Here is a 14,001-nt window from a genome sequence, read left to right as displayed (position 1 = left end):
ATAATAAACACTCAATAAATGGAAAAATTAGACACTCCCATAGTATAACAGATATGATGTTGTCTTAGTTATTTATAAAAGCAGTGTTTTTGCTTACTTTTTGTGTAACTAATTCAGTTTTCACTTTTTTAAATGAAAGTAACACTTTGTTAGAAAATTCAAAGAGCACAGAAAAGTATAAGGTGAAAAGCAAAAGCCCTCCTACTTTTCACCTTCAAGCCGCATGCCCTCAGTACGGAAACAGTTTCATGTGCAAACTTCCTGAAATGTTCTAAATATCAGTGACATTATATTAGGCTCGAGTAGAAAAAATAATGTAGGTTGAACATTCTACTTGGTTTGCGCATGAAACCACTCCTAAGAAACACAGCACATAAAAGTACACAGCAAGAAAACACATCTCAACACAACTCTGAAATCACTTATTCTGGTTGTTCATCCGTGAGATGTCACCAAACACGAAATAACTAAACCCTGAATGGTCACAGCTACATAAAATTTTTCTATTAGGTAATATATCCCAAATCACCCATACTGCAAACCCCAAAGTACATTATTTAAAAATTGTAAGAATGCAGGCGACTCTTCCTGTGGCAGTGCAGGTCTGAGGAGGTGGCTCACAGGGGTGAGGCATTTAGGGTGAGGTGACACCGACCTTGGAGCCAGATTGGCTGGGTTTGCATCACAGCCCCAACATTTAAGGGCTCTATGCCTTTGGGCAAGTCAAGTAGCAGGAATCTCATCAGCACAGAGAGAAAGCTTCACTGAAAACTGATTGCAGAGTAGCGGGGGAAGCTGGATTCCATGACAGCAACAGCAGGGTTCGTGGCAAGAATCACGGCTTTCAGGCCACCCTGGGCAGTCTCATCTTCCTTCAGCTTGTAGACCCTCAGGCTTAGGAGCAGTTTCAAGCACACAGCCTTGAGAGAGTAAGATGTTCTTGAGACCATCTGTACCAAATCCGTGACTGAAACCAGTGAAGACCTCTATATAAACGTGTAAGGTTCTGGCAGCACACACAGAGACCTACTCTTTTAGCCACCAGCTGCTGGAGAGAGCCTCGTAGACAAAGTGCTTCCAAGTCACCCTGTTGTTGTAGCTGAACAGCTATTGTAGACCCTTATAATCTGACTTCATAATGGAGACAGCCACATTTCACTGCCATGCAGCTGACAGCATCTTGGTACTCCAGCCAGGGGTCAGGCCTGAGCCTCTGAGGTGAGAGAGCCGAGTTCAGGACACTGGACCACCAGAGACCTCTTGGCCCCAAGTAATATCAATCAGTGAGAGTGAGAGGTCTCCCAGAGATTTCCGTCTCAATGCTAAGACCCAGCTCCACCCAATGACCAGCAAGCTCCAGTGCTGGACACGCCATGTCAAACAACTAACAAGACAGGAACACAACCCCAACCATTAGCAGAGAGGCTGCCAAAGACCACAATAAGTTCACAGACAACCCAAAACACATTACCGGATGTGGTCCTGCCCACCAGGAAGACGAGATTCAGCTTCCTCCACCAGAAAATAGGCACCAGTCCCCTCTACCAGGAAGCCTACACAACCCACCAAAACAACTTTAGCCACTGGGGGAAGATCCCCAAAACAACGGGAATTACGAACCTGCAGCTTGCAAAAAGGACCCCAAAGACAGTAAGAGAGGCAAAATGAGAAGACAGAGAAATATGCAGCAGACAAAGCAGCAAGGTAAAAACCCACCAGACCAAATAAATGAAGAGGAAATAGGCAGTCTACCTGAAAAAGAATTCAGAGTAATAATAGTAAAGATGATCCAAAATCTTGGAAATAGAATAGAGAAAGTACAAGAAACATTTAACAAGGACCTAGAAGAGCTAAAGAGCAAACAAACAATGATGAACAACACAATAAATGAAATTTAAAATTCGCTAGAAGGAATCAAGAGCAGAATAACTGAGGCAGAAGAACAGAAAAGTGACCTGGAAGATAAAATAGTGGAAATAACTACCGCAGAGCAGAATAAAGAAAAAAAAAATGAAAAGCATTGAGGACAGTCTCAGAGACCTCTGGGACAACATTAAATGCACCAACATTCGAATTATAGGGGTCCCAGAAGAAGAGAAATAGGAAGGGACTGAGAAAATATTTCAAGAGATTATAGTTGAAAACTTCCCTAATATGGGAAAAGAAATAGTCAATCAAGTTCAGGAAGTGCAGAGAGTCCCATACAGGATAAATCCAAGGGGAAACACACCAAGACACGTATTAATCAAACTATCAAAAATTAAATACAAAGAAAAAATATTAAAAGCAGCAAGGGGAAAGCAACAAATAACACACAAGGGAATCCCCATAAGGTGAACAGCTGATCTATCAGCAGAAACTCTGCAAGCCAGAAGGGACAGGCAGGACATATTTAAAGTGATGAAAGGGAAAAACCTACAACCAAGATTACTATACCCAGCAAGGATCTCATGCAGATTTGATGGAGAAATTAAAACCTTTACAGATAAGCAAACGTTAAGAGAATTCAGCACCACCAAACCAGCTTTACAACAAATGCTAAAGGAACTTCTCTACGCAGGAAACACAAGACAAGGAAAAGACCTACAATAACAAACCCAAAACAATTAAGAAAATAGTAATAGGAACATACATATCAATAATTACCTTAAATGTAAATGGATTAAATGCTCCTACCAAAAGACATAGACTGGCTGAATGTATACAAAAACAAGACCTGTATATATACTGTTTACAAGAGACGCACTTCAGACCTAAGGACACATACAGACTGAAAGTGAGGGGATGGAAAAAGATATTCCATGCAAATGGAAATCAAAAGAAAGCTGGAGTACCAATTCTCATATCAGACAAAATAGACTTTAAATTAAGACTATTACAAGAGACAAAGAAGGACACTACATAAATATCAAGGGATCAATCTAAGAAGATATAACAATTGAAATATTTATGCAGCCAACATAGAAGCACCTCAATACATAAGGCAAATGCTAACAGCCATAAAAGGGGAAATCAACAGTAACACATTCATAGTAGGGGACTTTAACACCCCACTTTCACCAATGGACAGATCAACCAAAATGAAAATAAATAAGTTAACACAAGCTTTACATGATACGTTAAACAAGATGGACTTAATTGATATTTATAGGACATTCCATCCAAAAACAACAGAATATACTTTCTTCTCAAGTGCTCATGGAACATTCTTCTGGATAGATCATATCTTGGGTCACAAATCAAGCCTTGGTAAATTTAAGAAAATTGAAATCATATCAAGTATCTTTTCTGACAATGCTATGAGACTAGATATCAATTACAGGAAAAAAATGTAAAAATTACAGACACATGGAGGCTAAACAATACATTACTAAATAACCAAGAGATCACTGAAGAAATCAAAGAAGAAATAAAAAAATACCTAGAAACAAATGACCATGAAAACACAATGACACAAAACCTATGGGATGCAGCAAAAGCAGTTCTATGAGGGAAGTATATAGGAATAAAACCCTACCTCAAGAATCAAGAATAATCTCAAATAAATAAACTATCCTTACACTTAAGCAATTAGAGAAAGAAGAACAAAAAAACCCCAAAGTTAGCAGAAGGAAAAAAGTCATAACTATCAGATCAGAAATAAATGAAAAAGAAATGAAGAAAACTATAGCAAAGATCAATAAAACTAAAAGCTGGTTCTTTGAGAAGATAAACAAAATTGATAAACCATTAGCCAGACTCATCAAAAAAAAAAGGAAGAAGACTCAAATCAATAGAATTAGAAATGAAAAAAGGAGAAGTAACAACTGACACTGCAGAAATACAAAGGATCATAAGACATTACTACAAGCAACCATATGCTAATAAAATGGACAACCTGGAAGAAATGGACAAATTCTTAGAGATGCACAACCTTCTGAGACTGAACCAGGAAGAAATAGAAAATATGAACAGACCAATCACAAGCACTGAAATTGAAACTGTGATTAAAAATCTTCCAACAAACAAAAGCCCAAGACCAGATGGTTTCACAGGTGAATTCTATCAAACATTTAGAGAAGACCTAACACCTATCCTTCTCAAAATCTTCCAGAGTATAGGACAGGGAGGAACATTCCCAAACTCATTCGACGAGGACACCATCATCCTGATACCAAAACCAAAAAAAGATATTACAAAGAAAGAAAACTACAGGACAATAACACTGATGAATATAGATGCAAAAATCCTCAACAAAATACTAGTAAACAGAATCCAATAGCACATTGAAAGGATCATACACCATGACCAAGTGGGGTTTATCACAGGAATGCAAAGATTTTTCAATATATCCAAATCAATCAATATGATACACCATATTAACAAATTGAAGGATAAAAACCATATGATAATATCAATAGATGCAGAAAAAGCTTTCAACATCCATTTATGATAAGAACTCTCCAGAAAGTAGGCATAGAGGGAACTTACCTCAAAATAATAAAGGCCATATATGACAAACCCACAGCCAACATCATTCCACTAAGATCAGGAACAAGACAAGGTTTCCCACTCTCACCGCTATTATTCAACATAGTTTTGGAAGTTTTAGCCACAGCAATCAGAGAAGAAAAAGAAATAAAAGGAGTCAAAATTGGAAAAGAAGTAAAACTGTCACTGTTTGCAGATGACATGATACTATACATAGAGAATCCTAAAGATGCTACCAGAAAACTACTAGAGCTAATCAATGATTTCGGTAAAGTAGCAGGATACAAAATTAATGCACAGAAATCTCTTGTGTTCCTGTACACTAACAACGAAAAATTTGAAAGACAAATTAAGGAAACACTCCCATTTACCACTGCAACAAAAAGAATAAAATATCTAGGAATAAACCTTCACAAGGAGACAAAAGACCTGTATGCACAAAACTATAAGACACTGATGAAAGAAATTAAAGAGGATACAAACAGATGGAGAGATATACCATGTTCTTGGATTGGAAGAAGCAACATTGTGAAAATGACTATACTACCCAAAGCAATCTACAGATTCAATGCAATCCCTATCAAACTACCAATGGCATTTTACACATCTAGAACAAAAAATTTTCACAATTTGTATGGAAACACAAAAGATCCCGAATAGCCAGTGCAATCTTGAGAAAGAGAAAAAGAGATGGAAGAATCAGACTCCCTGACTTCTCACTATACTACAAAGCTACAGTAATCAAGAGAGCATGGTACTGGCACAAAAATAGAAATATAAATGAATGGAACAGGATAGAAAGCCCAGAGATAAACCCACACACACTTGGTCACCTTATCTTTGACAAAGGAGGCAAGAATATACAATGGACAAAAGACACCCTCTTCAATAAGTGGTGCTGGGAAAACTGGACAGCTACATGTAAAAGAATGAAATTAGAACACTTCCTAATACCGTATACAAAAATAAACTCAAAATGTATTAAAGACCTAAATGTAAGGCCAGACACTATAAAACTTAGAGCAAAACATAGGCAGAACACTCTATGACATAAATCACAGCAAGATCCTTTTTGACCCACCTCCTAGAGAAATGGAAATAAAAACAAAAATAAACAAATGGGACCTAATAAAACTTAAAAGCTTTTGCACAGCAAAGGAAACCATAAACAAGATGAAAATACAACCCTCAGAATGGGAGAAAATAGTAACAAATGAAGCAACTGACAAGGGATTAATCTCCAAAATATACAAGCAGCTCATGCAGCTCAATAACCTAAAAACAAACAACCCAATCCAAAAATGGGCAGAAGACCTAAATAGACATTTCTTCAACAAAGATATACAGATTGCCAACAAACACATGAAAGGATGCTCAACATCACTAATTATTAGAGAAATGCAAACCTCACACCGTTCAGAATGGCCATCATCAAATAATCTACAAACAATAAATGCTGGAGAGGGTGTGAAGAAAAGGGAACCCTCTTGCACTGTTGGTGGGAATGTAAATGGATACAGCCACTATGGAGAACAGTATGGAGGTTCCTTAAAAAACTACAAATAGAACTACCATACAACCCAGCAATCCCACTACTGGGCATATACCCTGAGAAAACCATAATTGAAAAAGAGACATGTACCACAATGTTCATTGCAGCTCTATTTACAATAGCCAGGACATGGAAGCAACCTAAGTGTCCATGGACAGATGAATGGATAAAGAAGATGTGGCACATATATACAATGGAATATTACTCAGCCATAAAAAGAAAAGAAATTGAGTTATCTGTACTGAAAGGATGGACCTAGAGTCTGTCATACAGAGTGAAGTAAATCAGAAAGAGAAAAACAAATACCATATACTAACACATACATATTGAATCCAAAAAAACAAAAAATGGTTCTGAAGAACCTAGGGGCAGGACAGGAATACAGACGCAGATGTAGAGAATGGACTTGAGGACATGGGGAGGGGGAAGGGTTTGCTGGGACGAAGTGAGAGAGTGGCATGGACATATATACATTACCGAATGTCAAATAGATAGATAGTGGGAAGCAGCCACCATAGCACAGGGAGATCAGCTTGGTGTTTTGTGACCACCTAGAGGGGTGGGATAGGGAGGGTGGGAGGGAGACACAAGAGGGAGGGGATATGGGGATATATGTATACACATAGCTGATTCACTGTGTTATACAGCAGTAACTAACACAACAACGTAAAACAATTAAACTCCAATAAAGATGTTAAAAAAAAAAGAATTGTAAGACTCTAAATAAGAGTAGATATATGTGTAACTGATTCACATGGCTGTACACCTGAAACTAACACAACTTGGTAAATCAACTATACTGCAATAAAAATTAAAAAAAAAAAAGGAAAAAGAATTGTAGCTCCAGTCCACTCTCTGATAGAAACTTCTTTGCTGATGGAAATGTTCTTGATTTGTACCTACCAATATGGTGGCCTTTAGAGATGCTCTTGAGCACTTGATATAAGGTTACTGCAGCTGAAACTGAGTATGCTCTTGAGCACTTGATATAAGGTTACTGCAGCTGAAACTGAAGAGGTAATTAATTTAAATTTAAATAGCCGTCTCAGGCTAGTCGTTATCATATTAGACAGTACAGCTCTCCTGCTCAAGTATGCCCTGCAGGAACATGCATAACATGGAGGCCTATGGGGCTGAATTGGTTTTTTAAACATTTGTAGAAAGTTTAAAGAAGGCGCAACAGTAGACTTGTGATAGAAGAGTCTGTATCTGTATTTCCCATCCAGTTGAAGTCTTACCATTACCCTAGAAGATGCTGAAGAGAAGTGGTAGATAATCTTTGGGCCTTAATAATAATAAGGCCATAAACATGGGCCACCATGGCTGACTGGCTTAAATGAGTTTTTTACTTGAAACACGAAAGGACACATCTCTGGATGAAACAAGTCTTTACCCATTCTCTTCCTGAACACAGAGGCACAAACTAGACCAGGGCTTCCTAAAAGGCAACTCCTGGGCTTTGCTCAAATTTAGATTCTCAGTGAGCAACACATGGTAGACAATCAGTGAAGATTAGCGAAGTATTAGATATTTATAAAGATCAACAAACACAGCAAACTCTCTGGAAAGAGATTTATAAGCTCAGGCTCTGAAATGATATAAGTCAGAATTTGCCTCCATCAGCTGAGTAGTTTCAACTTACTTGTGCCTCAATGTCTGTAGCTATAGAAAAAAAAAAAATCTCCTCTACTGAAGTATCGTATTAGATGCATTTTTTATCTTAAGCGTTATTTCTGGCACACCCACATACTCAAGAAATTGTAGTCAATCTTCTCTTCTCCTTCTTAACACTGATTTTGTGTTTAGGCAAAAATTTAGAAATTCCATCCTTTGATAACGTGTCATTTCTATATATTAAAACTTAGTGAACTTAAAAATAAGCTCTGTGTAGGGATAGAAGAACTGGAATGAGCTTAGTGAAAATGATCAAATGTTACCACTTTAAGTCATTACCAGAGAAATCTGCCCAAATTAGTAATGAGGACTAATTATAAAACATTCCAAAGTTTTTTTCAATTATATAGAGAAAATCATCAAAAATAGCTAAGCAAAGCATTACCTAGTAGGATGTTTGGGGGGAATTTCTTTAAAGAAAAAGGCAAAACATATCTTCTATAATACATGTCTATAGCACACAAATAAAAGGAGCCTTCCAGATCTCTCGAAAAGAGTATGTCCTCTCAGGGTATTTCAAGCACTCTTAGACAGTTTTGTGAATCACATGAAGTAAGTCAGACAGAGAAAGACAAATATCATATGGTATCGCTCACATGTGGAGTCTAATTTTTAAAAAATGATACACATGTTGTTATTTACAAAACAGAAAGACTCATAGATTTTGAAAACAAACTTATGGTTACTAAAGGGGAAACGGCAATGGGAAGGGAAATTACGAGATTGGGATTGACATATACACATCACTATATATAAAATAGATAACCAATAAGGACCTACTGTATCACACAGTGAACTCTACTCAATATTCCGTAATAACCAATATGGGAAAATAATCTGAAGAAGAATGGATATATGTATATGTATAACTGATTCACTTTTGCTGCCCACCTGAAACTAACACAACATTGTAAATCAACTATACTTCAATAAATTTTTTTTAAAAATGCATTTTCCAAGATTAGGAGAAAAACATGTTTTGAAGGTGGCAGGCTTCCCATGAACAGACCATAAGTGCATAATTCTCTGCTCGGTGCTATAGCCCTGATTCCATGTCTATGATGTATTTCTAAAAGGATAAAGAAAAGAAACACTTAGAATTACATTCAAATGCAAAGGACACATCTCCCCATGCTGCATCCTGGTTGCTTCTGAGCAAAATTGATATTCAAACTTGGTTTCCTGAAAAACACAGCCCGATCTTAACAGTATTTTCCTAATATCTGGCTCTAAGAAGTAATTGGAGAAGTCTTTTAAAGTTATATTGACAGGGTGGGGGTGAGTGGAGGATGCAGTGGGTGGGGTGGTGATTGTGGTCTGCCCTGTGCGTAGCTAAGAAGGGGGTCCTTAAAGAGAATTAGAGAACAATGATTAAATGGACTATACAAGGGGGGCCCGCTGGGGCTTCCCCGGTGGCGCAGTGGTTGGGAGTCCGCCTGCCGATGCAGGGGACACGGGTTCGTGCCCCGGTCCGGGAAGATCCCACATGCCGCGGAGCGGCTGGGCCCGTGAGCCATGGCCGCTGAGCCTGTGCTGCGCAACGGGAGAGGCCACAACATTGAGAGGCCTGCGTACCGCAAGAAAACAGAAACAAACAAACAAACAAAAAAACCAAAGGGGGTCTGCTTTCCACCAGCACCATGATCTGGTAACTCTAAATAATGTCAGTGATAAGGACTCTTCCCTAAATAATATTTCATTGGTCTATATTCTAAACAATGGAGGTGGTTACTGTTGAGATTTAGTATATACTAAATTAGCACATCATCTGCTCCATGGAAATTAGTTTGTAGAACTCTCCATTATACGGTCATCCCCAGAAACACACAAATTCGGTTACAAGCTTTAGTTTCACTAATCATTTCATAGCGGTTCGAAATCCTTTGAGTTCACAAAGGCTGCAATTCATGCCCTTGTGTTAATACCTATGTTTCATGAAAACAGCAGATTATAAATGAACAATGATAGTGCTGAGATTGTAAAGATAAAGACACAGAATTTGAGTCAATTTAGTTCTGTCATTCTAGGTGATCACTTGAAGGTTTTAAGAGTAAAAGTGTAGGAGCTGGGCGGGGGACCGGCTTTGGTGGGTAAGGTCCAGTTTGCCCACGTTGGTAGCTGGCTGTGCTGGCCACCTTCCCTGCCCTATCTCCTTTCCCAACTCCACTAACCTTGTCCCTGTATCTCTCTAACAACTATTTGCCCTGACATCCTTGTCTCAGAGTCTGCTTCTCATGGAACCCAAACTAGAACCCAATAATCCTATGATGAGACTTACAAGGACCATTCCTACTCCTGACAGGAGAGGGACATATGCGGACCCTTGCCCTCTACAATCACCCTGCAGGTTTACCAACATCACACCCCGAGGGGAAGATCTCTGACGCAGGAAGGGAAATACAGGAACCGAGAACCCCAAGCAGCACCTTGGAGGGAAGGGGAGTGGTTGAAGTCCCCCGACTGGGCTGAAGGCTTGGAGGGGACACCCTTAGAAAGGGATTCAAGTAAGGGTGACAACCGAAAGTATGTCTTAAACTCCCAGGTGAGATGGTTACACTAGTTCTCAGGTCTGCCTGCAAAACACTTGCCAGGTTTTGTTTTTGTTTTTTTTTTCTTTTCCCAAACACTATAGCTTCCCAAGCCCTGGATATATAATAAATCAGAATCCCAGGATGTAGGAGATATATATATATATATATATATGTGTGTGTGTGTGTGTGTGTGTATGTATTTAAACAAATATAAATGTATTTATATATAAACGTATGGATATATTTGACATTCATATAATATATATATATATATATATATATATACATAAAGCTCCAACGGCAATTCTTACACACAAACCAGAGATGACCATAGAACTGTAATATGGAAAACGTTGACCTGATGTGACGTAAACAAATAAGTCATCCCTTCTTTGCCTCCTAATCAGATGTTTCTGATCAGAATTCAGAAAGGACATCCAAGTTCTTCGTAAATTAACTCCAACCTCAAAGGCTATGGTTTATCTGTCAAAATAGACCCTCCCTCAGAGTGAATGTGTTTCTCTGTCGCTATGGGGGGATGATCAAGAGTTCTGGAAAAGTAAATGGATTTCCAATGATGCCCACCCTCTCCCAGTGATCTCACATTCAGGAAGAACGTATTCGCAGGAGGAAACAGAGGGCAAATCTGAATGGTACAGATTCTGACTTGGGGCCAGATGCTATTCTGTGTCTCCCAGCCCCTGAACTCATGAACTCTCCCTGACTATAACTCATGCTGCCTGCAGGACGAGGATGTGGGCGGAAGGAATTGTCCTCCTTCTGCAATTACCCCCTTAGAGCCTTGAAGTCAGTACTTGAATATTACGTGTGCAGTACAATGATTGGTCGATGACGCCATCAACACACAGCTGCACTATTAACTCAGGGTATGATTCACAAATGATTCTTTTTCGATTGTAATTACTGACAGAGTCCTCGCAATGAACCCAGTCTTTTAGAGAAAAACTGATCTTGGGACAAAGGGCTGGCTAAAACCTCAGGCAGGACATAAGTAAATAAATAAACAAATAAAACAATAAAATCTTTATCTATTTAAATCGATATAGATATACTCTATATATGTATCTAGTTAGATAGGTTTATATATATATATATAAAACATCTTTAAATATAGATATAGATATAAACATATATGTATAGAAAGAGCAGGGAGATGGAATCAAAATATATCAGGAGAGAATTCCATCCCGGCTTACCAGTATTTTCTGTTATGCTATATGAAAGTTTAGTGTTAGTTAGAGAGACCTGGGTTTGAATAATGGCTCTGTCACCTAGCTGGTCATGTGTCTTCTCTGAGTCTCAGTCAAAACAAAGGAATAGTATCTTTACGTTGTCAGAAAAAAATAAATAAAATATTATATGTAGACATCATGGCTGTCTCTAAGAAGTATTTTCTTAAGTTTAATTTTCCAGCTCATATAGATTTAGCCCAAACAACATTATTTGCCATAAAAACCGTAATAGGGAGGTTTTTAACCAAAAGCGAATGGAGTTATGCAACCAACTTTTGCAACTATATTATTGGTGCAACTTCAGAAAATTTCAGTTACAAGCAAATGTGTAGAAGTAACATAGCAATCTAGAAATCATATAAATGCAAAGTTGACGCTTCAGAATTATATTTTACTGTCTCTCTTAATGTTTATAAAACACATACACACAAACACATATACAGCATGGCAAGGGAGCCCTGGAAACCCTTCCTTGCCCCCCTGTAAGTGACACTTTGCTTGTCATTTTTACTTCTTAATGGTTAATGAATTCCATGTAATAGTTGCCAGTTTTCTGCCTCCCCCTCTGTCCCCTGCTGCAAAAGATCTAATCTATTCAGAGGAAGATAATTGCAGAGCTGTTGAGACAGAAAATAAATCGCTGCATCTCACCACTGTTGTGCGCCTCCAGCTGTGAGGTGGAGTTGACAGCAACCTTGCATAGAGAACAGTAAAGCAGCCGTTTTGCCTTTTCTTCCTCAGTCTCCGTGGAAGGACAGGAGCTATTGCCGGTGGCTGTCGTGGGGCTTTTCTCCACTTTAGAAGTGATCTCAGTTGTCATAACGCTGCTTTTGCGAATTTCCACAGTTGTTGTCGTTGATATTGCTGGTGTCCCTGTGGTACTGTCTGCAGTCAAAGTAGCACAGAAGAAAAGGCAAAAACAGTGGTATTACCTTTCCCTATTCGAAAGTGTATCACTAATATTACATTCTGCTAATAATGATAAGAACAGCTAGCAATTGCTGCTTGTCAACTACGTGTCAATCATCTCCTGAGGAAATGTACATAGATGACCACTTATAGTTTTGTCTATTGATATAACACGTTCGGACAAGTCTAGAAAATATATACAAACAGGCTTTAACGTTTTTCCATGGGGTAAATAAACATATTCACAAATTTCTCTTGTTAACATATGGCCTTAGTAAAATAATCTTTACAGTGCATTGTGCTTTGTATATTTCTACAAGGATGGCTTTAAAAAAAAATAAAATGGAGGATAAATGTTTTTAAGATATTTTAATTTTCTTTACCACTTGTCTTTCTATTTTCTTTCTACATCTCTTTCTTTAATTAAAAAATAGGTACTGATTCTCCTGTGTATGCTTGTGCAAAATATAGAAAAAAAAAAGAACCCTGATATCATATCGCTTTGTCCAGATCAAAGGTTTAGAAAACCATTGCGTTATTTACAAAGAGTTGTATATTGGACAGGTACAGAAATCATCCATATACAAATAAGATGAATTCTAATCTAGCATATTTATTAAATGTATGCTCTGCACCAGGCTGTGTTCAGGGAGCTTGTGACACAAAAGTATTCAAACATCAACAGCCACTCTTTATAAGGAATTCACAGACTGGTCATATCATGTTAATGTCACAGCTTTCAAGAGCTTGATGACCAAGAAAGTGTTGATGTGCTGTAACCCTACAACCCTTCTGCCTCTGAAGTCTGATTCTAAAGCTGGAGAGGTCAACCTCCAAAGTAAGACTACCTTGTCCTAACTTCACTCGGGTGTACACAGCTCCCAACCCAAACAGGCTAGTTAACACCATGTCAGCAATGTCTGCCATACCCAACAATGAATTGCAAATGAGCCCTATGCCCTGTGCTTTCTATTTTTATGTTACTTTTTGCTGCCTCCCGGCTGGCTAGTTCTTAACCTCTTATTCAAACTATTCCCAGGCTGTCTCTCCAGCCACAGCTGCTCTTGGAATCGTTTCTCATTCCATATGCTGCTGTGGTCACTATCCAGTGCCACGCTGTAAAGTCCATGATAAATGGAGTGGGCAGTGGCTGTAACGGACAGTGGTCTACCTGCAATGAAGTGTTGTCCTCATAAACGCTTACTTCCTTTTAGTTTATGTTATCAAGATGCCTTGTAACTTGGCTTTTCCCTTTGATCCAGAGAGAGAGGTGGGAATACGGGTGAGGTTGCTTATGGCTTCTTTCCCAAATATGGCATCAGACACACTAGTCAATCAGAAGAGAAATGGGCTCTATTTTTTTTAATTAATGAATTAATTTTCACTTAAAAAATGTTATTGAAATATAGTTGATTTACAATGCTTCAGGTGTACAGCAAAGTGATTCAGTTATATATATATGTGTGTATATGTATACATATAATATATACTTTTATATATGTGTATATATATATATTCTTTTTCAGAGTCATGTTGAGGGCTATTGTATAAGACAATTCATCTGGCTCTTCCCTTTGCCTGACACTTCCTATACTTTTAATCACTTATTTAG

General features: G+C 38.2%; 1 protein-coding gene across 2 annotated transcripts in view; it reads right to left on the bottom strand.

Moving 5' to 3' along the window:
• The window catches only part of ZNF385D (zinc finger protein 385D), a 336,432-nt gene that overhangs the window by 16,246 nt on the left and 306,185 nt on the right, over positions 1–14,001 (bottom strand). For both annotated transcript variants that reach the window (XM_027086528.1, XM_027086529.1), the window contains exon 5: positions 12,132–12,365. In XM_027086528.1, coding sequence (XP_026942329.1) covers positions 12,132–12,365 — 234 coding nt within the window. The remainder of the gene's footprint in view (positions 1–12,131; positions 12,366–14,001) is intronic.

This window comes from Aethalodelphis obliquidens, unplaced genomic scaffold (genome assembly GCF_003676395.1).
Source record: "Aethalodelphis obliquidens isolate GAN/ISIS:26980383/991018 unplaced genomic scaffold, ASM367639v1 scaffold56, whole genome shotgun sequence".
NCBI lineage: Eukaryota > Metazoa > Chordata > Mammalia > Artiodactyla > Delphinidae > Aethalodelphis > Aethalodelphis obliquidens.
Note: the sequence above shows the minus strand (reverse complement) of the source record. Positions and strands in the feature narration are given on the sequence as shown.